The sequence below is a fragment of the Nuphar pumila genome, chromosome 15 (genome assembly GCF_984573655.1).
Source record: "Nuphar pumila chromosome 15, dmNupPumi1.hap1.1, whole genome shotgun sequence".
NCBI classification, from domain to species: Eukaryota; Viridiplantae; Streptophyta; class Magnoliopsida; order Nymphaeales; family Nymphaeaceae; genus Nuphar; species Nuphar pumila.
This window is the reverse complement of record NC_143263.1, coordinates 16,116,603-16,142,044: the sequence shown is the minus strand read 5'-3', so window position 1 is coordinate 16,142,044 and position 25,442 is coordinate 16,116,603. Positions and strand designations below refer to the sequence as shown.

The 25,442-nt window shown below is 37.6% G+C and overlaps 1 protein-coding gene across 1 annotated transcript in view; it reads left to right on the top strand.

Moving 5' to 3' along the window:
* LOC149814626 (homeobox-DDT domain protein RLT2-like) overlaps nt 1-22,958 on the top strand; it is a 37,987-nt gene extending 15,029 nt beyond the window's left edge. The window contains exons 6-18 of the mRNA XM_089988331.1: nt 65-229; nt 300-522; nt 4,201-4,298; nt 4,512-4,598; nt 4,706-4,858; nt 4,966-5,118; nt 15,970-16,179; nt 16,265-16,975; nt 17,059-17,616; nt 18,736-19,374; nt 19,507-19,611; nt 20,752-21,012; nt 21,640-22,958. Of these exons, the coding sequence (XP_089844457.1) occupies nt 65-229; nt 300-522; nt 4,201-4,298; nt 4,512-4,598; nt 4,706-4,858; nt 4,966-5,118; nt 15,970-16,179; nt 16,265-16,975; nt 17,059-17,616; nt 18,736-19,374; nt 19,507-19,611; nt 20,752-21,012; nt 21,640-22,509 (4,233 nt within the window). The 3' untranslated portion in view covers nt 22,510-22,958. The remainder of the gene's footprint in view (nt 1-64; nt 230-299; nt 523-4,200; nt 4,299-4,511; nt 4,599-4,705; nt 4,859-4,965; nt 5,119-15,969; nt 16,180-16,264; nt 16,976-17,058; nt 17,617-18,735; nt 19,375-19,506; nt 19,612-20,751; nt 21,013-21,639) is intronic.
* The last annotated feature ends 2,484 nt before the right edge of the window (nt 22,959-25,442 follow it).

Sequence of the window (25,442 nt, the reverse complement as noted above, 5' to 3'; positions counted from 1 at the left end):
AATTTTCCTTTTTCTTTAGTGTAATATAGATCCATTCTGATGTTTGTGAACCACTCCTTTTTAGAGAGAGGAGCAAATGCGAAGGGAGATGGAGAGACAAGACCGTGAAAGGAGAAAAGATGAAGAAAGACTAGTGCGTGAAAGACAAAGAGAAGAGGAGAGGTTCCAGCGAGAACAAAGACGTGAACTTGAAAGAAGGGAGAAGTTCTTGCAGAAGGAAAATCTTAGAGTAAGCAGGCACTGTAGTAAAGCTCTAGTAAACATTTATCTGAGTCTAAAGTTCGTTGGCTTGAGTGCAGGCTGAGAAAATGAGGCATAAAGAAGAGCAACGCAGAGAAAAAGAGGCAGCAAGGATTAAAGCTGCCAATGAAAGGGCAACAGCCCGCAAAATTGCTCGTGAGTCTTTGGAGCTTATTGAAGATGAGCGCTTAGAACTTATGGAGTTAGCTGCATCTAGCAAAGGGTTTCCTTCTATTATTTCTCTGGACTCTGAAACACTGCAGCATCTTGAGCTGTTCAGAGGTACTTCAATTATAGCCCTATATTTCAGTCAGATTTATCTGAACCATCTAAATCTCATATTGTTTCTTGCTTCTGCTTTTTGGAAGATAGAGCAATTTATCAACTGCCATATCTAGTAGATATATTAGTCCCCCACAAATTGATGGATCCAAGTCACATGGTGATATGCCTGTTTCGGGGCCTATTTATGTTTTCTCTGGCACTGAAATGCACGGTTAGATAAGATGGAATGCTGTAGTTTGGTGCTTGCTTAATGTTCATATTTGCATTTTATTTTATCAGATGCCTTGAACTGCACAGATGATTTTTTTCTGAATTGTAGAATAAAATTTCCTTCATTTCAGCTGATTTTTTCAAATTATTGTCATCTTGTGAAATTCATATCGCCGACCCCAATTGTTTTGGGATGAAGGCGTAGTTGTTGTTGTTGTATTGTCATCTTGTGAAAGTGAAGAATATTCAAATATTCAGTGAGTAGGTAATTTCTGTTTTAAACACCAGAAATATTCATAATTGTTTCCCAGCCTTATGTTCCTGCTGGTTCATGGTTTAAATTAGCACATGAAGGTAACTGGTATAGGAAGTTCGGATTCAAATGTATGCTTGTTATTTACTAAGATTGTAGAGCTGAACTAAACAACTTCTTTTAATAATGGTTTTGTATAATATACATGTAAACATATTGTTGATCCTTCTAATCATCCAACAGTCAGTAAACATAAATTTATACAGAAGGGTGCATAGCCTATAAAGAAAGAGTGCTTCTAGTTGTTCTAAGTTCATGAAATCATGTCTAAATTGTTAACATTACCCCTTCTCATACACATGTATGTACATATGCTTGTTGCTTGCTCATCGAGCACTTAATGGCGATGATGAGTCATTTGAAACTAAGAAGCCAAACATCGGGTACCTTTAAGTGTTGAGGTTGTTTATGATATCGTTGACTTGTTAATCTGTATGTTTCAATCATTTGATTTTTGAGGATTTTATTTTTAACATTTTTTAGACCAACAAACTTACAGTATGATTTTTGAGCTAAGTCACACGGACTCGGCTAAAAGGTCGACGCACCCGCGTCGCCCGTACCCGACACAGGTGCGGACACGGGTGTGGCTTCGGACACGGGGCAGACACAGTCAACGAAGTGTCAGACTTGTTCAATGCACCGGGGTCGAGTCTGTCCACATTTTGGACTTGGTCAACTTTGACCGAGTCTATTTTTGTCTATTTATGATTGTTATATATATTTATTGTTATTATTGTTATATATATATTTTGTCAACTTTGACCGGTCAACTTATTGCTTTAAAATTTACAATCTTATATATATATATATATATATAGCTGTGTCCCCGTGTCCAAAATTTTTGAAATTGCTCCGCACCCGTGTCACACCCGTACATGCACCCATGTGACATAGTTTTGAGGAGTTTGCATTTTTTTACCAACAAACTTGAACTGTCTCATACGCAGACACAGATATCGATGGGAGAGGAAATGCATATATGAGTATTTTGTCCTTGTTTCTTTTTTTCTTTTCTTGCAGTGGATGCTCAACAAAAAGTAGGAAAATATTTAAAAAGCACTTTCCCTACCTTTTTTGACCCACCTATGGTTGGATGGACACAAGAAATTGAAAAATCTGTGGGGAGGAGGCAGGGTGTTGGAGAGGGAGATGGTGGTGGTGGCTGTGGCTTACATATTGATGATGATGTCAAGGATGTGGTGATATGGTGATAGGGATCATATTGACAGTGGGGCTGGTATATTGATGATAATGATGATTATAGTGGTGATGTAGTGTAGGTCATGTTGATGATGATGGTTATTGGTTATGATGTGTGTGGTGATAGTGGTCTTGGTGAGAGTGATAAATGCTGATGTTTATCTTATCATCATGAACCTGGTCACAATGATGATGGTGGTGGTGATGGTCATGAAACAGAAAAGGTTTTTGTGATGACAGTAGAATGATGATGATGTTGATGTTTTTGATAATCATAATCATGCAGAGATTCTTGATAATAATTGCATATGATGTGATATTAATCGTGTTGTCCATTATCAAAGTATTTGATTAATATGATGTTGATGATGATTTTTGATCATTAGTGATTTGGAGATGATGATAAAAGGAGAGAGAGAGAGAGAGAGGCTTTGACAAAATTCTAAAACATGGTTGACTAGAAATGACTCCCATATCCTATGTCACCTGGGTACGGGTACGGGTACGGGTACGGGTACGGGTACGGGTACGGGTACGGGTACGAGTACGGGTACGGGTACGGGTACGGGTACGGGTGCGGGTGAGGGTGCGGGTACGGGTACAGGTACGGGTACGGGTACATGTGCGGGTACGGGTACGACATGGCAATTTCAAAAAATGTGGGTATGGGGACATGGCTAAATATATAGTAAAATAAATATATTATGTCTAAAATATATACTGAAAATATATATTATAAATCTAAAATATATATTATATATTGAAAATATATATTATAATATAATATAATATAGGACACAGCATTTGCTGTGTCCAGGTACCAGTACCAGTGTCGACACGGGTACAACACCTTAAGTGCCGTGTCCCGGTTACATAGCCCATATCTAATTTATGAGGTCTTTTTTTCTTCAATTAGCAAGCTGTCAAAGGTATCTTGACCAGATATTAAACATGAAACAGATATAATAAATTTTTTATATTTCTCCCATTCTAACTAGATCTTCTACAACATTCTTGGTCACAATTGTCAAGCCCCTCTATGCTAACGGGCTTACTGGGATTCATCAACACATGCAAGAATACATTGTTTTCCTCTTTAAATTATCTTAGACAAGGTCAATAGGATCCGCAATCCTGCATTCAGTTGGTTCATTGAATAAGTGGCAACTGGTACATGTGGATTTTCACTGCATTAGCGGCAGGTTTTATGAAATCCCTTGCTGTGGTCTTTAAAAAAATCAATCAACTTAAGGCACCTTTAAGTAGTGCCTTTTTCTGTGTGAGTGGAAGTTTATTCAGTGCGATCCTTCATGAGGTGTTCCTCATGCAGGTTTAGTTTGACATGCGCATTACTTTGTCTGCCTCCTCCACATTTTGTATCCCCTTCAGAGCCTTTTATGGCTGTCAGTCTTCCCTCAACATGGAGCTAATTTGTGTGACCAATGTAAAGAAGGAACTAAAGTTAGCAGCTGTCTGAAGGATGATTTGTAAATTGTTTCTGTTGGGGTGAGCTTTGCTTTGATGCATTCTTTTCTGACCAGTGTTTCTAATTGATTTATTCTGGATTGATGTAGTTTGCAGATGATTACACTGAGGGACAATCCATTTCATGAGAAATTTTGTACTTTCATGTCTATTACCACAATGCTAAATGCCTTACTATGTAGCCAGTATTCTTTTACGTCAAAATATGATGCTATGACTGGCTACTTCTTGGGCTCAAGAAAGGAAGGTAGCAATTCAGAGTCTGCAGAATGAAAAAAAAATGTGTTGCACGCATACACATGAAATCTTCATTTGCATGCTGTGTCCTGATTTTTTGTATTCATTAATGCTTAGGCTTCTTTGTGCATAATTTTCTGCCAATCTTTGTACATATAGAAGTATCTTTGCTCTTACAATTTCATAATTTATGTATTTGATCTTCATGAGTATTTTTCTGTTTCCAGATAAATTAAGCCCATTCCCCCCCAAGTCAGTACAGTTGAAAGCACCTTTCGGATTTCGGCCTTGGATTGGTTCTGAGAACATAGCAAATCTTCTCATGGTATGTCTTTCTGATTCTCAGTTCATAGCTTATTAAATCATTTTATTGCAGAATCCTTTCTTATGCCCAAGGCTTAGAACGATAGAGTATACTTGTTTGGGTTGTGTTTAGATTTGCTTTATCATTATTAATACAGTATGTTGTGTACAAGAAGTTTCTATGATTTTCTGTATATCTACATATTTTTAAAGACATGGCTCATGTACATTTCAGGTTTGGAGGTTCTTGATTACCTTTGTTGATGTTCTTGAACTTTGGCCGTTTACACTTGATGAGTTTGTTCAAGCTTTCCATGATTACGTGAGTTGTGGTCATCTGCTACTGCATATTAGGGTTCCCCCCTGCAGTTTTCTGCTTTAAAATATCCATATATGTAATCAAACTACTAAATCACTCTGTCTTAACAGGACCCAAGATTGTTGGGGGAGGTGCACATTGCTCTCCTGAAATCCATCATAAAAGATATTGAAGATGTGGCCAGGACACCCTCCCTTGGACTAGGAGCCAATCAAAATAGTGCTGCTAACCCAGGGGGTGGTCACCCACAAATCGTTGAAGGAGTAAGATGCTATGCACTGCTTTATTTTTTCATCTTTTGGTGATAAACAAAGATTGGTAGACTCATCTTGTCAAACTTTTCTTTGGTGAATGTGTAAAACGGATTCAGGCATATGCTTGGGGTTTTGACATACGAAGCTGGCAGCGCCATTTGAATCCTTTGACGTGGCCTGAAGTGTTGCGTCAATTTGCTTTATCAGCAGGATTTGGACCAAGGTGGAAGAAAAGTACTCAAAGACCATGCTTTCGAGATGACAATGAGGTACTTTTGAAGTATCTAAACATAATGTTTTTTGTGCATGCTACTTCATCCATCATATTCACTTAGAAGTGCATATGAACTTATTGCATATTCTTTTGGCAATGACATTGCTAAACGGTAACAACTTGTTTTGCTTGATTGCCTTATTAAATGGTTGTTCAATCTATGCAGTTGTTATGTGATCAGGAGACAATACTATATCCTAGTAAACATGCTGCTTTGTATTCGTGCTATTTGATATCCTTTTTATGCTTGTTCTGTTGTTTACTACCAATAAGCTTTTGGAGGGCTTGGAGGCTGAAGTTTATGCCTTCACACTCACATTTTCTGAACTGCTGCTAGCATGCCTTTCTAACAATTTGAAAGTGAAAGAAATGGGGAGTGGAGTCTATCCTTGCCCCTTCTCTCTTTTAAGTTCTATAATGAGATTCCTCTCTCTCTCTTTTAAGTTCATTAACCGCCAATTTGAATCCTTTCCTCCCCCCCCCCCCCCCCCCCACACACACACACACACATTCCTGCTTTGATAGTTAGTACCTGGTGTAGACACTTAAATGTAGTTCACTAAGGTCTTAAATATGTCTCTAGCAAACTTGGTGCAGCTAGTTTGTTCATCTCCATTTAGAGTTAGGATTGTTAATTTGATCATCATTTCATTCATAATTCCCTTTTATCTCTCTCTTGAGATATGTTTGGGAAAAAAGTTTGATTAGGATCTGATCTAAGCTTGATGCATGTCCAAATTGGGTTTGGTTTGGATCCAATTTGAGTGATCCAATTCAAACTGATCTTTTTTTTTTCAAGGAAAAGTTTCATATAAAAATGCGTGAAATGCCTAAAATACTCCTAAGAAAATTGGTGTGCATATTGTGAAAATTTGTTAGAAAATATGTTCAACGCTAGACTTAGGCTTTATCCCACATCCATTCTAGGGTAGTTTGTGAAAGAAATCACGCACCTGTGTATGTCAGATTCCTCTTTGTCAGTGCTGAAGGGGGAGAAGGCTGCAACAGGTAGCACGATTCTCAAATGAATAGCATCGTGCCCTATCCCTTGATGCAAATATAAAATACACAGATTGGATCAGGTCTGTGATTCTTCAGTCCAGACCTGATATTCCAGAGATAATCTATCATGTGAGGATACAAAGATACAGGTCTAGATTTGGACCCATATATACCTATACAGTTTTAATAGTCTCTCAAGTTGTGCATGGTTTTGTACCATGCACAACTTGTTTTTCAAAAACCAAAAGTGGATTCTGGTAAGTCCCTTAGTAAACAAATCTGCCACTTGATCAGCCGTGGGAACATAGGCTGGCTCAACTTCTCTATCTTCGATCTTTTGCCGAACAAAGTGTTGATCAATCTCTATATGTTTGGTACGACTGTGATGAATGAGGTTGAAGGCAATTTGTATGGCATTCTGATTCTCACAAAAGAGATTGGTGGGCATAATAGATTCTCCGATCTCAGTCAAAAGATGTCTCAACCATGTAGCTTCTGCAGTAGCATCCGCCATAGACCGATACACTAGATCGTGCAACTGCACGCTGTTTCCTGCTACTCCATGCTATCAAGTTCCCGTCAAGAAAAATACAATATCCAGAAACTGATCGCCTGTCATCTGGATCTCCAGCCCAATCTGCATCTGTGTAAACATCCAATCGACGCTGCTTCCCTTTGAACTTGGACCAATTATAAGCTAGACCATCTCCAAGAGTTCCTTTTAAATATCGAAGATTTCTCTTAACATCATTCATATGCTCTGTTCGTGGGTCATGCATGAATTGTGACACTTGGTTCACTGCATACACAATGTCTGGTCTGGTGAAGGTGAGGTATTGAAGCATACCAACGAGACTATGATATTGCCTGGAGTCTTTATATGGTTCCCCATCTTGAGAACTGAGCTTGTGATTTAATACACTAGGAGTGGATAGTGGTTTACAATATCATGCCTGCTTTTTCCAATAGATCCAAGGTATATTTGTGTTGGGTTAATGAAAGAGATCCATTCTGTCTATCTACTTCAACTCCCAAAAAATAACGCAAGACTCTCAAATCTTTCATTTTAAACTGGCGACTCAATAAGTCCTTGGTGACTTCTATGTGTTCATCTGAATTCCCAATAATAATAATGTCATTCACATATATAAGAATCAAGGTACGTACCTGACAATCACAGAAGATAAACAATGAATGATCGAGGTGAGAACAAATGAAACCGTATCGCTGAACTTCAAGGGAAAAACTGTCAAACCAAGAACGAGAAACTTGCTTTAACCCATAGATGGCTCTTCGTAGTTTGCAAACATGTGTGCTGGGGCTGTATTCTGTATAACCAGATGGTTGTTCTATATACACCTCTTCTTTCAGGCTACCATGCAAGAATGCATTTTTTGCATCAAGCTGACTAAGAGTCTATCCATACTGAACCGACAAAGACAAAATTAATCGAACAGTTCTCATCTTGACCACAGGACTAAAAGTCTCATCGTAATCTTGCCCATATTCTTGAGTGAAACCTTTTGCCACCAACCTTGCTTTGTAACGCTCAATGGATCCATCATGTTTATACTTTATTTTATAGACCTATTTAGACCCTACAACATTTTTGTCTGATGGTCTAAGAACAATCTCCCAAGTTCCACACTCATGTAAGGCTTTCATTTCCTCATTCATGACTTCAACCCATTTGAGTGACATAGATGCTTATGACAAACTAATAGGTTCATCCGTTTTTCAATCTGGGAGATGAACAACTATAAGTCTGTAGAGAAGTTGTTATAACTAACCCATCTTTCAATAGGATGACGAATCCTCTCAGGTCTTCTAGGTTGCACATCGGTTTGCTGAGCATTGTCTTTATTTCGCCGTACATAGATCGCTCCTTGAAAGTTGGTAAGATCTGAAACGGTAGGCATAGTGCCCTGGGTATTTGATGATTCTTCCCTTTGTGAACACACATCAGTTTTATTTTGTTCAGTCGATATGGAATGTCACGAGGAAGCATCATATGTGGCCATTTGATCGAATATCTCAGCAGCAAGCCACGACTGATAACCTTCATCATCCACGCTGTGTTCTTCTACCCTTCCCGGGCTCTCAGTATGAGTCATCAAACACAATATTCTGTGAGACTCTGATTCGACTAGTAGTGGGATCGTAGCAATGATAACCTCTGTACTGATCAGCATAACCAACGAACTTACACTTGCTTGCCTTGTTCTGAAACTTGACACGTTGAGAACTGTCAATATGAACATAACATATACAACCAAACACTCACAATTCATTATAATCAGGGTGAGTCCCAAAGAGTGTAAAATAAGGAGATTGATTCACAAGCAATTTCATTGGCAGTCAATTTATGATGTACACGACAGAATGAAAAGCTTCCGTCCACAAGCTTAAAGGGACATGAAGACCATGTATCATGCTCAATGCACTTTCTACGATGTGTCGGTGTTTTCTTTTCGTCACAATATTTTGTTGTGGCGTGTGTGGACAAGATATTCGAAAAAAAAATCAACTCGTGCTTTGAGTTATATGCTTTGACTTAGAAAAAATCGTGATTCAACAATATATGCAAGAAAAGAACAATTTTCGATTTAAACAAAAAATCAGATGTAAAACGAGAGTAGAAGGGAAAAGAAACTGATCTGATATGATATGATCAAATTCAGTTTTGATGTTAGAAGAAGGAAAAACTCGATTTGACGCAATCAAATTAAATTCAATCTGCTTTCAGACGATAAGATCTGATCTGAATGATCAGATCCGACATTAGGGAAGAGATTGGGTGGTGATCGGGATTCAAAAGAATCAAATTTGATCTGATATGATCAGATTTGATTTGCCACTTCTGGAAGAAAGGGGAAAATCAGGCTAACGCGTCTTGAATCGATATAGAGAAAAAAATTTGTTTAGGGGAAAGAAAAGAGGATGACAAATCTGATCAGGCATGATCAGATTCAGATTGGCGTTGAGAGAAGAAAGAATAACTGAAAGGAAAATGTCCCAATATGATCAAATCAATTTTTTTTAAGGAATGAAAAGGATGGAATCTGATTTAGAATAAGAGATCAAGGAGGAGAAACTCGACCTGGTCGTTAGACTTCGACCTGCTCTGATACCATGAAAGAAATCACGCACCTGTGTATGTCAGATTCCTCTTTGTCAGTGCTGAAGGGGGAGAAGGGAGAAGGTTGCAGCAGGTAGAACGATTCTCAAATGAATAGCATTATGCCCTATCCCTTGATGCAAATATAAAATACATAGATTGGATCGGGTCTGTGATTCTTCAGTCCAGACCTGATATTCCAGAGATAATCTATCATGTGAAGATACAAGGGTATGGGTTAGATCTGGACCTGTATATACATATACAGTCTTAATAGTTTGTGTAGTTTTCATAAATTTTCAAAGGTAATATTCAAAATACCTTGTGTTTAATAGTAGATTTACCCAATGATGTAATTAGTGTATTGGAACCCGTATCGCATGAGCCTGCTATATGGGAGTATTGTATTGTAAGATACTAGAAAAAAGCATGAAAAAGGGCTAAATTAGCCCATTTTTTTTAAATGACAAAAAATTAGGAAAAATCTAAAAAAAATGTAAAACGTATAACACAATAAAAAATGAATAAAATAGATTGAGTACAAGAATTAAAAGCATGTAATCACATGAAATAGAGCTCAGTAATTCATTAGATAAAGTCGATAACATTGATGATAATGATACTTGATAGAACATAAAAACATAGTTTGCTACATGGCTATAAAAGTCAAAATGCTCAAAAAGTTCGCTACATAAACTCAGAAAGTCAATAACATAAAAGTTCACTACGACTACATAGTTGACTACATGACTAAAAAAGTAAAAAGACTCAAAAGTTTACTACAACTGCATAATTCATTACAACAAGACTCATCAATCATCTTCATTGTCAAACATTCCTCGTTCATTATTAGAAATAGCATCTCCTTGTGGGGCAGTTAGCGCTTGTGGGGCTTATTCCTCATGTTGTTCTTCATCCAAATCAAATTTTGCATTGCATTGTGCCAATGCATGAAGGCCCTGCCCACATGCCAATTATTGTAATCTTACTTCTTGCCTTCTATATATCTTACCAAGATTAGCAGATATTATAGCACATGCATCATCTGGAGGTTGCATGCATGGTCCCATTGAAGCACCATGTTCTTGAACAATGTGTTGTTTCATGCATGTGCACCTCCATTAATCGATGCATGGCAGAATATGCATCTCAACACATTACGCCGCCCAAAATCATCAACAATCTCACAATACTGTCACACTGGGTTATCACGTCCAACCATTTCTAAATCTAATTATCAATTTATCACAAATGCAAATAATAAAAACTTAAAATAAAATATCACTGCATACCAAAGTCAAAAGGTTTACAACTTTACATAACAGACAAGACCAAGAAAGGTCATACACGGTTACAAACTAAAGATTCAATATATATATATATATATATATATATATATATATATCAACTGAATGATTTTCTTCGTTTGTTGCAGCGTGAGCATTCCCTAGCTTGAGATGTTGATGGTTCATCTTCATTTTTTGAATCAGGAACAACTTCTAGCAATATTTTTTCAGTGAATGTTGTATGTACTCGTGCTTTTTGTTTATTATCTTCTATGAGACTCATAAGAAAATCAACACGAACATCAAAGGGAATATGATGAGTATATAACTGTATGGTGGAGTTGCGATGCCCTACGGTGTGACATTTAAATATATACAATCCACCATGCATTACAAAACCACAAAAGTTACACCTTATTATCCCTTTCAAAGGTATCCCTAAATCCATTGGTTTACAATATTTTTATGCTAGATCATTTGATCCACAACCTCCACCGTCCATTGACCTTTATGGCACCATTTTGATATTTAATAATACAAAATAGGTGATTTAAGATGAGAAAAAGAAAAAAACTAAAATCAACAACACATATAGAACTAAAAAAATGCTAAATGCAAAAAAAAGAAATAAATTAAAACATCAAAAGAAATGAACTTACCCTTGGTGTTGATGCTTGAAACCCTTTTCAAACTTCAATGTCACACAAATTAAACTCCTAGGGCTCGATTTTAAAGATTAGAAGTTGAAAAAATGTGTGTAGGATGTAAATGAGTGGATTTAGGGTAAATCACACCATTGTGACTCGGTTTTGATGGTTAGAAGCCAAAAAACGAGTGTGTAGGATGAAGATGTGAGGTTTTAAGGTAAAAGAGGGGCTTTGAGGTTCGGTTTTGAGGGTTAGAATCCAAAAAAGGGTTGGGTAGGAAGGAAATGGGTGAGATTTGAGGCAATCCACACTTCTAGGGCTCGGATCTAGTAAAACCCTCAATTTTTAGGGTGGATTTGATCTCAAAATATGGTGTGTAGGCTTAGAAAGAGGTTTGAGGAGGGAGAGCATAAAAAACATGGATGGGGGTTAACAAATGGCCTCTATAAGTGTCCGGTCGTCACTTTTACAGCACTAGAAAAGTAAAAGAAAAGCTCAACTCATACAATGCCAGGTGTATCGTACGATACATATCGTATCAATACGATAATTGTACCAAATATGATTGCTACTTAAATCGTATCGGTTCTCCCACCAACACTGATATATCGTATTATATTGTACGATACAATACTAATAACACTGAATTTACTCTTATAGTGAATTTAAAAAAGCCCAAAATATATTAAAAATAATTTAAATTTGTCTTTAATTCTCACAATCCTATTTTGAGCTTTAAATCCTTTGAATAGCCCCGAAATTTTTATTTGTCAAGATCAAAATAAGTTTTTGAAATTGACCATAGAGTGCCTAAATCGTTGAAACATATAAAACCTAACTTTGATTTTATTTTCATAAAATTTGGTAACTAAGAGTCTTTCCCATGTTTTCTCACTTACAAAAATGTGTGAAAGGGAGTGTGTGTGTGTGTGTATATATATATATTATAGTTGATTTGATATTATTTATTTGGGACTCCATATCTACACCTGGTTGTCAGGTCCTGTAGCATACACAACCCAATTATGGCAACATGGATGGTTCTGTTGTGTATCCAGCCATGGGACCATCTTATGTGCATGCAAGTGCAACCGTTGTAAATGAAGAACTTGTGTAGTTTTTATTAAGATCTTTATAATGAATAGTATGCCATGCAGTTGTAGAACAAGGTAAATCTAATCATGCTGCCCTATCCATATAGCCATATGGCAGTTGTCTGTTTTGCTAAGTGATAAACTAGATCCTATACATGCCATCTTCATGGTGATAGTAGCTGATGCTTGAAACAATCACTCGGTAAGCTTGGTTCTTCAAGTATGCTGGTGTGATTGGAATCGAGGTTGTAAAATGCATATCGTAACTCATATGGTAATTGTAAAGAAAAATATTATATTGTAATGTATCATATAATTGCGTAATATAATCCTAAAAAATTAAAAATCATATAATAGTGATTATGAATGAAACTAAATGTAGTAAATACACAAAATAGAGTCAACAAACACAATTATAATATCTAAAAAGTCTAAAACACAGTCTTACTATTCAAAGTTCAAGCTTTGATCTAAGATTGACTTGAAAGATCACAATTTATGACAAAAATTTGCCTATTTTAAACTTTTAAGATTATAGTTATCCAATTCTAACTCTACATGTTTGCAATGCCCTGTGATTTTTGGATCCTGTGGTTGTAAATCACAATCATTGATTCTTGATTCCGGTGCTTCTTTTCATATGCCCCTAAATGAGTCCACACTATCCAAATGTCATACTAACTCAAATGATTCTTATGTTTTAACCATCGATGAAACTTCTTTAAAAATCAAAGGTTTTGGGTCTTTGCAAAAACATCAAACCTTTTTTTTTACCAAATATTAGAGTAATACTAAAATTAAATTTAAACCTCTTATTCGTTTCCCAAATTGTGGATCGTAAAATTTTGTTTTCATCTAATAATTGTTTGATACAAGATCTCCAGTTCGGGAATTAGAATCCGAGAAGACTTCCGGCAGTTGCTGTGCAAGTTATGCTTCTGGTAGTGGCTATGCATCTTGTGCACTTCTTTCTCAGAAACTACTAACTATTTTAGAATGAACATGATCCAAAGTATAGGGAGAGATGCATGGTTGTGGATAGTAGCCACCTCTTAGCATTTGAAATTATTGAGCCCACCTAGCTAATGGGAATCTTGGGTTGACAAAGCTGACACTTCAGAAATTTGCCATAATCAGTTACTGAATGATATTTCCACACTTGGTCATTCATGTTTATTCAGCCTCTTCCTCCCATCATTGTTAAATGTAGATTAAAAGAATAAAGTTGTAGTCTTCACTAATCATTGGAGGCCATTAAAACTTAAAACCCTAGGAAAAAGAGGGGTTTTTAACCTCAAAGACTTCAAAAAAATGTTGAAAATAGTAAAGCTCACCTTTGCCTCAATAGTCAGAAATGAAGCCCATCAGGCACAAAATTGTTCTCTAAAATTCAAAATACAAAAACAAATAAAAAAAACCAAAATCTTCCCTTTTTGAAACTCTCAAATCCCACACTCATACTCTCTCAAATGCACTAGGGTGTGTTTTGGAATTGAAAACGGCCCCTTACACTTAAGGGGTCTAATCAAAAGTGACCGGACTTTAACACAAAATAAAATAAATAATAAATCACAACTCAGGGATTTTCAGTATTTACAACAAATACAACACAACCAGAATATACCCCTGAAACTGTATTGTATAGGTTCAGAACCATTAAATTCTTGTATCATAACATACATTTGATACATTACGAATACAACCATAATATGAATCATAATGACAAAATTGTCTCAAACAAGATCTGTTGGCTATAACCTTTTTCTTTTTTTCTCTCTTTTAGAACTTGCGTGTTGGATTCATTTTTTGTCTAGGTAACCTGCGTAGCAATTAGGAAAAATGCAAGTGGGAGTCACTTGGATCAAGGTTTTGGGTGATCTACTGACGTGGATCCATTATACGCCATTCTCCCACTCAACTAGAGTCTATTCGCTTAGTAGTTAAAGTTATGCCCAGGTGATCATGTAGGCACCTAGGCGGAGCAAGCTTAGTGCACAGGCTTGAAGTGGGGCACTTAGCTTTGTATTTTATATTTTTTCTTTGTGATGTTTAAAACGTTATAATCACTGTGGAGCTGCATATTTTGTATTTTATCTTATTTTTTATGAACTTTATATTTTATTTTAAATAAATATTTTTTTGGGTCAGTAGGTGATGCCTAAGCACTCACATAGGCCACAACTAGCACCTCTGAGGGGGGAGGGCAACATCTAGGCACCACCTAGCACTTTTGAGTCTTGACTAATGCTTTTTGGCCCATCCACCACTCAGTTGCATTCCAGGCAAGTCTAGATTTCTTGCATAGTTTCAAGTTTGGGCTGTTTATTGAATGATTCAGCATTAGCATGACAGGCATTGGGTTGGACCTAGAAGGACCTGGTGGACATGCATAAACCAGGTCTGAAACAGTGGATAGCTAGCCTGAGCTCAGCCCCAGTCATTCATGTGTATACTATGATCACAGAATGAGGTACTTGTACCATCAAGGCATTTAACTTAGATGCTATGTCACATGGGTGCGGGTGCGGCAAAATATATATATATATATATATATATATATATATATATATATATATATATATATATATATATATATATATATATATAGAAGGGGGTCCGGGGGTTCCCCCCGGCACGGGTGCCGCAGCCCATTTCATAGGGCAAATTAAAAAAAAAATCCAAAAATGGACCAAAATGACCCTGGGTGCGTTGACCGCACCCGCGTCGCGTCGACGCAGGTGCGGCACCTGTCTGGCCGAATCCCTGTGACATAGCTTAGATGTTTTTGGTATTAATGTCAATGCAGTTACTGTTGCATCTCCTTACTCTTTGTATTTAACCTTAGAGTGGCATACTTTAATGCCTTAGTCACGTCACATCATTCTTAACCAGAAAACCATTTCAACTCCTTGAATGAACATCCATGGAGGCAACTTGTGATAAACATTCACACAATTATATTTGATTATTTGGTGGCTGTTAATGGTTTATTATAATGTCATATACTTCATTTTATATGTTTATAGTTATCAAATTGTGAATTGCTAATTGAAGATTGATTCATATTTTAAAGTTAAAAGTTGTGATTGTTGTTTTGCATGCATCAAAGTTTTTTGTGGTTTTTCTGTATTATTTTTTTTAAGCATTTTGGTTATTTGTTCACGAAGCTTACACTTCAGCTCCTCGAGGACCATGCCTTGTTTCATGTGTGCTGTAGCTTTTCACAAAATTGTTCTAGAGTGCTTTATTTCTCTCCATATAACGGTTTTATGCTTCATGCATGATAATGTGTTTAACTAACCTATGATGCCTCTGTTTAATGGTGGTCCTGTATTTCATTCTAGTTTTTGTTTATGGGCTGCCAGTGGTTCAGTTTTGTCCTGATTACAATATCAAAGCCAATAATAAGAACAAGGAAAAAAGTGAGCATCTTGGTAGTTGTGAGCCCAAAGTTTCCTTCAATTGTGAGGGATACCCTTTTTAGATTCATTAGTAAATTAAAAGATACCAACTATGGTTTATTGCAAATAAGTTCTAATTCAAACAAAGTGCTAACTTTTCATGATATTATGCCTGTATTCCCTAATGAAGCATATGTACAGTCATATTCTCACAATACAATGTGTGATCAAGCTCACATTCACATCGTTTGAGTTTTTTAATTGTTTTAAAGATTGCATATTTCTGCAATGGATGCAGGGAAATGATGGTATAGATGTAGTTTCTACTTTAAGAAGTGGGGCAGCTGCTGAAAGTGCTGTTGCTGTGATGCACGAAAAAGGCTTCTCATATTTACGGAGGTCCAGACATCGGTTGACACCTGGAACAGTTAAATATGCAGCATTTCATGTTCTCTCACTTGAAGGAAGTCGAGGGCTTACAATTTTAGAAGCTGCTGATAAAATTCAGGTACTGTCTTCTCTTTTTGTCGTTTGAGGAAGCAAGTCATTTTTGTTACCTGACATGGATTGTTACTGATGTCTTCTGTCTGCAGAAATCTGGCCTTCGGGACCTTACAACCAGTAAGACACCAGAGGCATCTATTGCTGCAGCACTATCAAGAGATGCTAATCTTTTCGAAAGAACTGCTCCTTCTACATATTGTGTACGACCACCATTTAGAAAAGATCCTGCTGATGCAGAAGCAATACTACAAGCAGCCAGGGAGAAAATACAAATATTTCAAAATGGTCTCTCTGATTCAGAAGAAGCTGAGAAGGATGCAGAAGATAATGAAGTTGAACGAGATGAGGATTTTGAATGTGATGGCCCAGATGATCCTGAAGTTGATGAGCCAGTCAATCTGGGTAATTCAAGTAAGCCAGTCTTCTCTTCAAATGTTGGTAAAGTTGTTCAATCAACTTCCTCTGGAAAAGTAAGGGATGGTGTGTTTCCTAATGATGAGGAAAAGCTTGGAGCAGCAAGGAACATGGATAAGAATAATTCATCTCCTTTGGAATGCATAAAAGGCGTGGAGCATTCTGGTGACTACTATCAGAGTAATGATAATGATACAAACAGTCTTGTGGAAACTAGTGGTGATCATGAGGACATTGAGATTGATGAAAGTAGTGTTGGTGAACCATGGGTTCAAGGCCTAATGGAAGGAGAATATTCAGATCTTAGTGTGGAGGAGAGGCTTAATGCCCTTGTTGCATTGATTAGTGTAGCAATAGAAGGCAATTCAATCCGTGTTGTGCTTGAGGTAACCTTTTCTAAATGTAAATCAGATACAGTTATTGACTGCTTTCACTTAGATGCTGTTTACTGAATGAAAGCATTTTGTAGGAACGCCTCGAAGCAGCAAATGCTCTGAAAAGGCAAATGTGGGCTGAGGCACAATTGGATAAAAGGCGCATGAAAGAGGAGAACATATCGAAGTTTCAGGTCTCATCTTTTACAATTGTTAAAGCTGAGGGAATGCCAAATAGTGCCACGATAGAAGATGGGCAAAGCCCTTTAATTGGGGTTGATAACAAGGTGAATGATCCACCGTTATTCCCACAGGGCAAGCAAGAGCAGATCCTTGATTCAGAAGATGCAAATAATTATCCCAGTAATGATTTAATTGAAAGAAACTTGCCAATGCAAGAATCCTCTATGGGCCCAGAAATTTCACCTTTGCAGCAATCTGCATTTGCAGCTGAGAAGTCACGATCCCAGCTGAAAACATACATTGGGCAGCGGGCAGAAGAGTTGTATGTCTATAGATCTTTGCCTCTTGGTCAAGATCGTAGGCGTAATAGGTATTGGCAGTTTGTTACCTTTTCGGGGAATGATCCTGGACGAGGAAGAATCTTTTTTGAGTCTAAAGATGGCTGCTGGAGGCTGATTGATACAGAGGAGGTATGCATTATGTGAGTCTAGATAATTGAGCTGGCAAGTTGGTGTTATATAGACGTGGACACATAGAAGTAGAACACAAGGGCATGACCGTGCATCATACGCACATTGTTTTCTTAATCTAGAGCGATAAAGTATGCATACCATCTCTTGCAAGTGGAAATCCATGTATAACAATTCTAAGCCATTATGATTAATAAAATAATATATCCAAGTTAAAAATTCAAATGCATGTTTTCTTTGACAAATTATAAAACGGTAAAATCATTTTATAAAGGACTGATTTCATAAGAAAAAGATGAAGCTGAGGACACAGTGTTGACTGTTTCCAACACAAGATTGACTATGTCCATTTGTTTTGGTGTCCTGTGATGTGTACTGTCATGTCACGTTGACACGAGATACTTGTGCTAAGTGTTTCTGAGTGTCTGACGTAACCCACAGCCTTGATTATTAATGGTTATATTTTTCTAATCATTCTGTTGGGAAACTCCTGCTGAAGATCGTTTTCATGTTCGTGGTGAGGTATTTTGTCATGTGAATGTTTTTTTATCTCCTATGTTCGTAATTCATAATTTATTGCATCTTACTGGTCACTTCATGATGAATTTTATGCGAGTTTGTTTTTTTATGCATATGGGAAAATATATTAGTTAAAAGAGGTCGGGGTAGGCCTAGGAAGACATGGATGGAGGTGATAGGAAAGGATATGAATGCTTTGAACCTCACCGAGGACATGGCATTGGATAGAAATGAATGGAGGAGAAGGATTCATGTGGAAGACCCAGAATGATTTTCTTTGTTGGTTCATATCGCCGACCCCAATTGTTTTGGGATGAAGGCGTAGTTGTTGTTGTTGTTGTTGTTTATGTGTCCCTCATTGAGATCTCTCATAACTAGATTTATGTTTGGACTGTAAAAACAAGGTAGAAAATAACAAATGGTTAAAAGTTTCCAAGCTTCTGTATTTCTTACATTTTTGTAGGTTTCATCTATTGATATGTTTTTTTTCCCTGATTGCTTGTATTTGTATTTAGATGCTGCTAAATTTCTTCTGGGCTTTTGAGTATGAATCTGTCTTGTCCTTAAATTCTTTCTCCTCATCTGTGTTCCTTCTTGCAGGCTTTTGATGTGCTTTTGTCAGCTTTAGATGTTCGCGGAATAAGAGAAGCCCATCTTCATTCTATGTTGCAGAAAATAGAGAGGTCATTCAAAGAGGCTATAAAAAAGAATATGTCTTGCTTAGCCTCTACTGACCTAAACAGACTTGCTTCCAACACTGATGATGGTGAAGCAGCTTCCTCTTATGCTAATAATGTTGAAATTGGTAGCCCTTCAAGTACTGTTTGTGGTCATAGTCCTGACTCCGTGGAGTACTCAAAATCATTTAAGATTGATCTAGGGTGGAATAACATTGAGAAAGTTGATGCTTTAAAGAGATACCATGACTTCCAGAGATGGTTGTGGATGGAGTGCTTTCACCCTTCGAGTTTATGTGCCTTAAAGTATGGAAAGAAAAGATGCTCTGAACTTCTTTCTACTTGTGAAGTGTGCTACGATCTATATTTCTCCAAAGACAAGCATTGCCGTTGTTGTCATGAAACTTTTGAGAGCTCTCATAAATCTGATGCTTCATTTACTCAACATGTCAATGACTGTGAAGAGAAGAAAAAGATGGACCCTAATTGGAAATTTCATGGATCAAATTCTTCACTCCCCATGCGAGTTCGGCTACTAAGGGCATTGTTAGCAATGATTGAGGTGAGTGATAATGCCTGATCTCTCTCTCTCTCACACAAGTATAAGAGCATTAAATTCAACTTTTCACTCTTACTGCCATTTTAGTTGGGTAAAGGGCAGAGTCTTGATGCAGATCTCATTTTTGGAATTCAGGTCTCACTCCCATCGGAAGCACTCAAGACTTTCTGGACAGAAGTCTATCGGAAATCATGGTGTGGAAAATTGCGTACTTCATCCTCCTCAGAGGACCTTCTTCAGGTTTTGAATGCCTTATGCTTCCTAGCTTTATAATATTTGGAACACCTTTTTGTCGTCTTTGACATTAGTAAGAACAAATTAATATGAAAAATGCATTCAGTTTATTTTCTGCTGGTAGCTTATGAATCAAGAGTCAGTATTGACTCAAACGTTGACCACAAACATGGATTTTGGTCAGAAGGTCCATTAACGCAGAAACTTATGGTGAAAAGGTTGATATTTGATTCGCTGTTGCCTGGCCTTTAAAGCGAAAATAAATAAAGTCCGATTGAGTTTGCTTTGATCTTTGCGAATCAATTGCTGTTCAGAAAGATATGGTTAATAATTTTTATTGCTTACATAACTTGTGTTGCTTGTGTCTCTATTTTATCCTGTTCTTCCAAATGAAATCCAAGACTGGTGCTAATTCCATTTCTATTCGGTGGTTAGTGGCATTCTCACTTCTTCAACTCGCAATTTTCTTTCTTGACATTCATTACAATTGATAACAATATGGAAATGGCAGGTTAAAATATGGATGAAAATTCTAGATTTTTGGTATTTCAACACAAGTTTTTTTGTAATGGGGCGATTGTGTAATAATAGGTGGCATATAACATACATTGGTGCTACTAGTTTTTTTACCTACTCTTGATAGTCTTTTCTCAATGTTTGGCTTGTTTGCTGCTGCATACTCAACTCTTTTTTTTGCCGAGGGGAGGGGTGGGGGGAGAGGGGTGTTGGGTTTGTTTATGCATGTGGATATTGTTATTCACCTTTGACAAAATCATACCCTTTCTTTTGGCTTGTTCTTGTATGAAACATGTTGCTTGTCCTTCACATAACCAGTTACTTTTGAATATTTGATGCATCTACATCTATTTTCTTAATTTAGTTTATATGTATTTTTCATTCCATACATATAAATGTACGATTATGAAACATCACATGGTTTATTGTGTATGTTATTACATTCATGTAGTTTATATGATTGATGTAAGTTCAACCATGTCATCATGTGAAATATGCATCGATGATGCATATTATCTTGTTCAAGGTAGATTTTTTGTGAAGATGTGCACGTCCAAACAGTTTTGAATTGGATCTCATTAATGGTGAGCTAGAAAACTAAGTTGTATGTGTTGTTTTTACTTTTCTCAGATCCTTACAATGTTGGAGGCTGCTGTTAAACGGGATTACTTATCTCAGACTTTTGAAACAGCCAAAGAATTGATAGGTTCCAATGGACATTGGTATGATGCTGATGGTTCATTTATCCCAGGATCTGCTCCTGTGCTTCCATGGATACCACAAACGACAGCTGCTGTTGTGCTCAGGCTTTTGGAGTTCGATGCCTCCATTTCTTACATGCTGCATCAAGGGCTAGCATCTCAGAGAGACAAGGAAACCAAAGACTTTGTTGTGAGTGCTGACTTACTATTACTAGACAGGAGAAAACAACTGATTTTCGAAGTGCATCGTGCATTCTGCAATCATATATTTATACATGATATAATATATGCCATGATACATGCACACATAAAAGCATGCATCACCTGCTTGTTGATTCACTGGTTCGAGTGTGGTCATGCATCACCCAGAGTACTGCTTTGAAAATGCGTTTGTTAATGTTGAAGTGCTTTGTGTTTATCTATTATATCAATTCCATTTAATGTAAAATTTCAGATGGCACCTAAAATTTTGATGTCTGCAAAAATGCGCAGCTACCTTTTTCAGAGTTCATTAAAATAATTGACAGCTTATCTCCATTAAATTTGACATGATATAGATGACAAAAAATGTCAAGACATTGAATTTTACTCCTACGACAGCATTTCCAATACATGGGTTGCAATCCCGACTGATTGATGTTAACTTGGATTAATAACAACCTGAGTTTTGTTGATGGAAGTCCTTTCTGTATCATGCGATTTTCTGAATCCTGAAAAGTTTGCTCCCCATCAATTTTGTTTTATTTATGATGCTGGAATAATTATGTTATGCTTTTTGAAGCCTTTCCTGTGATAATTGTTTTACCATCTTTTGCAGAAAATGCCTTCAAGGTTCACTGTTGTTAGAAGTGTCCAAGATTTTGAGCCTGTGGATGTGGCAGATGAAACTGAATATCAGCAAGAGGACAAATTGGTTGTAGGGAATGGACGGACCTATATGCGTGGACGAGGTGGTCGTGGGCGGGGAAGGGGTCGTGGTCGGACTGGTAGGGGAGGAAGAGTGAGTGGTGGTTCTAGACTGGAGATTTCTAAGGCAAATGCTGGGCATTCTTCAAGGTTGGTGCAAGGGCGTGGACGGAAGGGTCGGACTCGTGGAAGAGGACGTGGTCGGGGTACACGCACATTACGTGGGAAGCAGCTGTCAAGGAAAGTGAAGGATAGAAAGGGCATCACATTGCTTCCTTTCATTGGTGAGGTTGGTGTTAGACGTGGTAGCAGCAGAAAGGAGTCGTCGAGAAGTTCAGTGGCCAGGGAGATGTGGGATGTGGAAGAAGCAGCTTCTGCACGCTTGAATGGGGACAATGGAAATAGTGCATCAGACGTATCTGAATCTGATGACAATGAGCAAGCATCTGAAGATGAGTTTGATGATCCGGAGAATAATTACAATGGTGTCTACAGTGGGAGAAGCGAAGGTGGGATGCTCAGTGAAGAGGAAGATGAGGATGCTGAAGATGAGGATGCTGATGATGATGATGGCTGTGGCGATGCAGGGGATGGTGATGATGATGATGATGATGACATTGGTGGTGGTGGTGGTGAAGATGGGGATGATGATGATGATGATGATGATAGCAGTGGTGGTGCAGGGGATGGGGATGGGGATGGGGATGGGGATGATGGTGATGATAATATGGATGAAGATGATGAAGGCTCTGGATCGTCCCCTGTATACTACAGCGAATAAATCAAAAAACAGTTTCATACTGGTGGCTGATACCTTGATATGTATATAATTGAGGATCCCTTTCTCGTTGGCAATGGGGACTTGCTTTGTTGATCTTCTCGTGACAAATCTATCGTATGCCATGCAATGGGGTCATTATGCAACAGAAAGGTATCCTTGTATGATGGATATTCTTGGTTGATTGAGGTGGCCCTGCTGTTGAAACACCATGGTCAGTAAGGGTTTTAGGAATGGTCCAGGGATGAGAGTAGAAGGCAGCTTGCATTTTTGTGCTAACATGTCTATCCAAATCCAAGGATGCTTAAGAAAAGAGGATGTTATGTCAGTCTATTTTGTACTGATCCAAGTAATCGTCCATTTTTTGTATTATTGTTCGTTTTTTGTTTTTATTTAATCATAGAAGCAGCTGCAAGATGCATCTATACAGCAATGAAAACATTCAGGTCAAATTTATAGTTCCACTGACGTTGGATATCCATCCCTTCTGAGTTGCAACAGACACATCTCTTAAGCTCCAAAACCATTTATGTATTCAGATCCAAATATTGGAGGAATTTTGGCTTAAATGTGTTTTTGGAAAAATGCATTGTCGATGGGCAACCAAAATGAGAAAGTTATACATGTAAGCCGTCAAGAAATAAGGGTATAACTCGTCACTACATGCAGACTAGAAGAAAATTAGGAATGGTTAAACCACTTGATGTATAAGGCATAGCCTGCCTCAGATTGCTCAAGTGGAAGGCGGTTTTTGGAAGGTGGTAGAACTTCGTTAATGTGCGTTTGGGCTTGTTCAAATTTTTGGTTAGGGTAGTTAGGTCAATAATTAGGTCAAAAGTAAACTTGGGTAGACAGGGTGCGGTTTTCTAACAGGCTTAAATGGCATTATAGGAAAATCTCAAACTTTGAGGGATTTATTTGAACACTTTGGACAAAGTATGAACCAATTTTAAAGTGCAGGAAATACTATTTTGAGAGGGATGATTTTTACCAGTGAACAAGCTGGGTTTTGTAACAAACATGCTTGACGTGTAAAATTGATATCTTTGTACAAAGAGCTCAATAAATCGTGAAATTCAAAAGGTAGATACCAGACACCCTAAAGTATGCTGGGTTCAATTTTCAAGCTCAAACACCTTACGGTTAGGGCTTGGTGAATTCTAGAAGAATGTCAACTTTTTAAGGTTCGTTAGGATTCAGGTTTGGCTAAAATGGGTTTAGCATGTTCTAAACTAGGTTTAAGAAAATGGGCTCAGATGACTTACTAGCTTAAGCTGACTCAGTGAGGTATGTTAGAGAGGCTGATTCAAATAGGGATCTGATTGAGGTGGGCCTTGGTTGCAGTTTTGGTTTACTACAGTGAGCAGACCTACTAAGAATAAGCACGCCAGAGCTAGTGAGTTGGATCCATGAAAAAACAACACACCAAGGTGAAAGAGGGACTGGGCTTTGAGAGAGAGAGAGAGATTTAAGTTCAAATTTGATTTCTTAATGCTTAAACAAAGAAACAAGGCTTCTATATATAAGCCAAGGGGTCACATAATGCTTTTACAAGTTACAAAAAAATAAATAAAAATCTAAATCTAGATAAATCTAAATAGTCTAAGGCTAATTCTAAGTAAACCTTGAAACACTTTGCTATTCTTGGTTAAGCCTTTTTGGACCAAACTAAAAGTAGGGTCTTATCATTTTTAGACTCCTCATATTGGACTTCTCTTTTTCATTATTAGAGAGACACTTAAGACCACTTTTTGAACTCCATTTTTAGGTGGGGCGCCAATGAGGTGGGTTGTACAATGCCTTCAAGCTCAGAAATAAGAGGGGGCATCACATGAATGGGCCTCACAAGTTTCAACACTAGGATAATTGGATTAAGATCTGAGTTTTCAAAATTTGAATATGCATCACCCTCTCTTGAGAATTGCCTAGTCGCTTAAGCAGGAATTTGAGAGAATGCTTTTGAAGGATGTAATTGATCTCTAAGATTGGTGTATCCCTTTGTATTATTTGACAGACTGTCTTTCAGCCTTTAACACCCCTCAACACCTATGCGCTTTTACAACACACGACCATCTATGCATGTGAGCTTTTAGAGGATGCAGCTCACTTTGCTGGTGGTGGATCCATTTGCCTTCCACTGTACCATGAGCTCTATTCTCAAAGTCCTTCCAGCTGGGCTTGCTGTCATAGTTCGTTTATTGGATTTCGGGTGGTGTATCCTTTCAGATGCTCACATAGGCGCTGCAGTCTGCTGCCAATTGCCTCTCAAGTGCATCAGCAGCCATCCTGGGCATTCCTGAGTTGCATAGTAGCAGAGGTACCAATTGCAGATTCTTCTGCTTATAATGATTTTTAGCATCACCTGTCACCACAGTACAATAAAAGGTGCAAGATTTTGGTGAGTTTAGAAAAGTCGACGCACGTCGGTTTGCTTGCAAAATACAGCAGACATCGAAAATCCTTCGATGCTCTCAAGACTAGAAATCCTACAAAAGTCTGAAGCCTATCTATATTGATTTTGGAAAATCCAATCCATTTCTATACCCTGTAAAGTAGTTTCATAGGGATTGAGGGATCTTCAGTTTGATTAGTTTCCTTTGAATTGATTGTTGGCTTGGATTTCTTGTGGCAAATTACTTTTAGAATGAATTTTAGTTTTGTCATCTTGACAACCTTGAGAGAGAAAGAGAGAGAGAGAGAGAGACATTGTCAACATGTACATGGTTCTTATAACCTAAATGGTTTAATTCTTTGAGCCTTATTTCCTACAAAATTTATTTGTGCAAAAAAAAATGGGTTATCTATGGGTAGTTAAGTTGTCACATGGCTTGGTACCCATGAGTTGGCCAAGTTTTTTTTACGAGGAACCCTCGCCGAGAACGGGGTCACTTAATGGGCCTACCCTCGGAAAAGGTAAACCCTTAGTGGGGTCACCC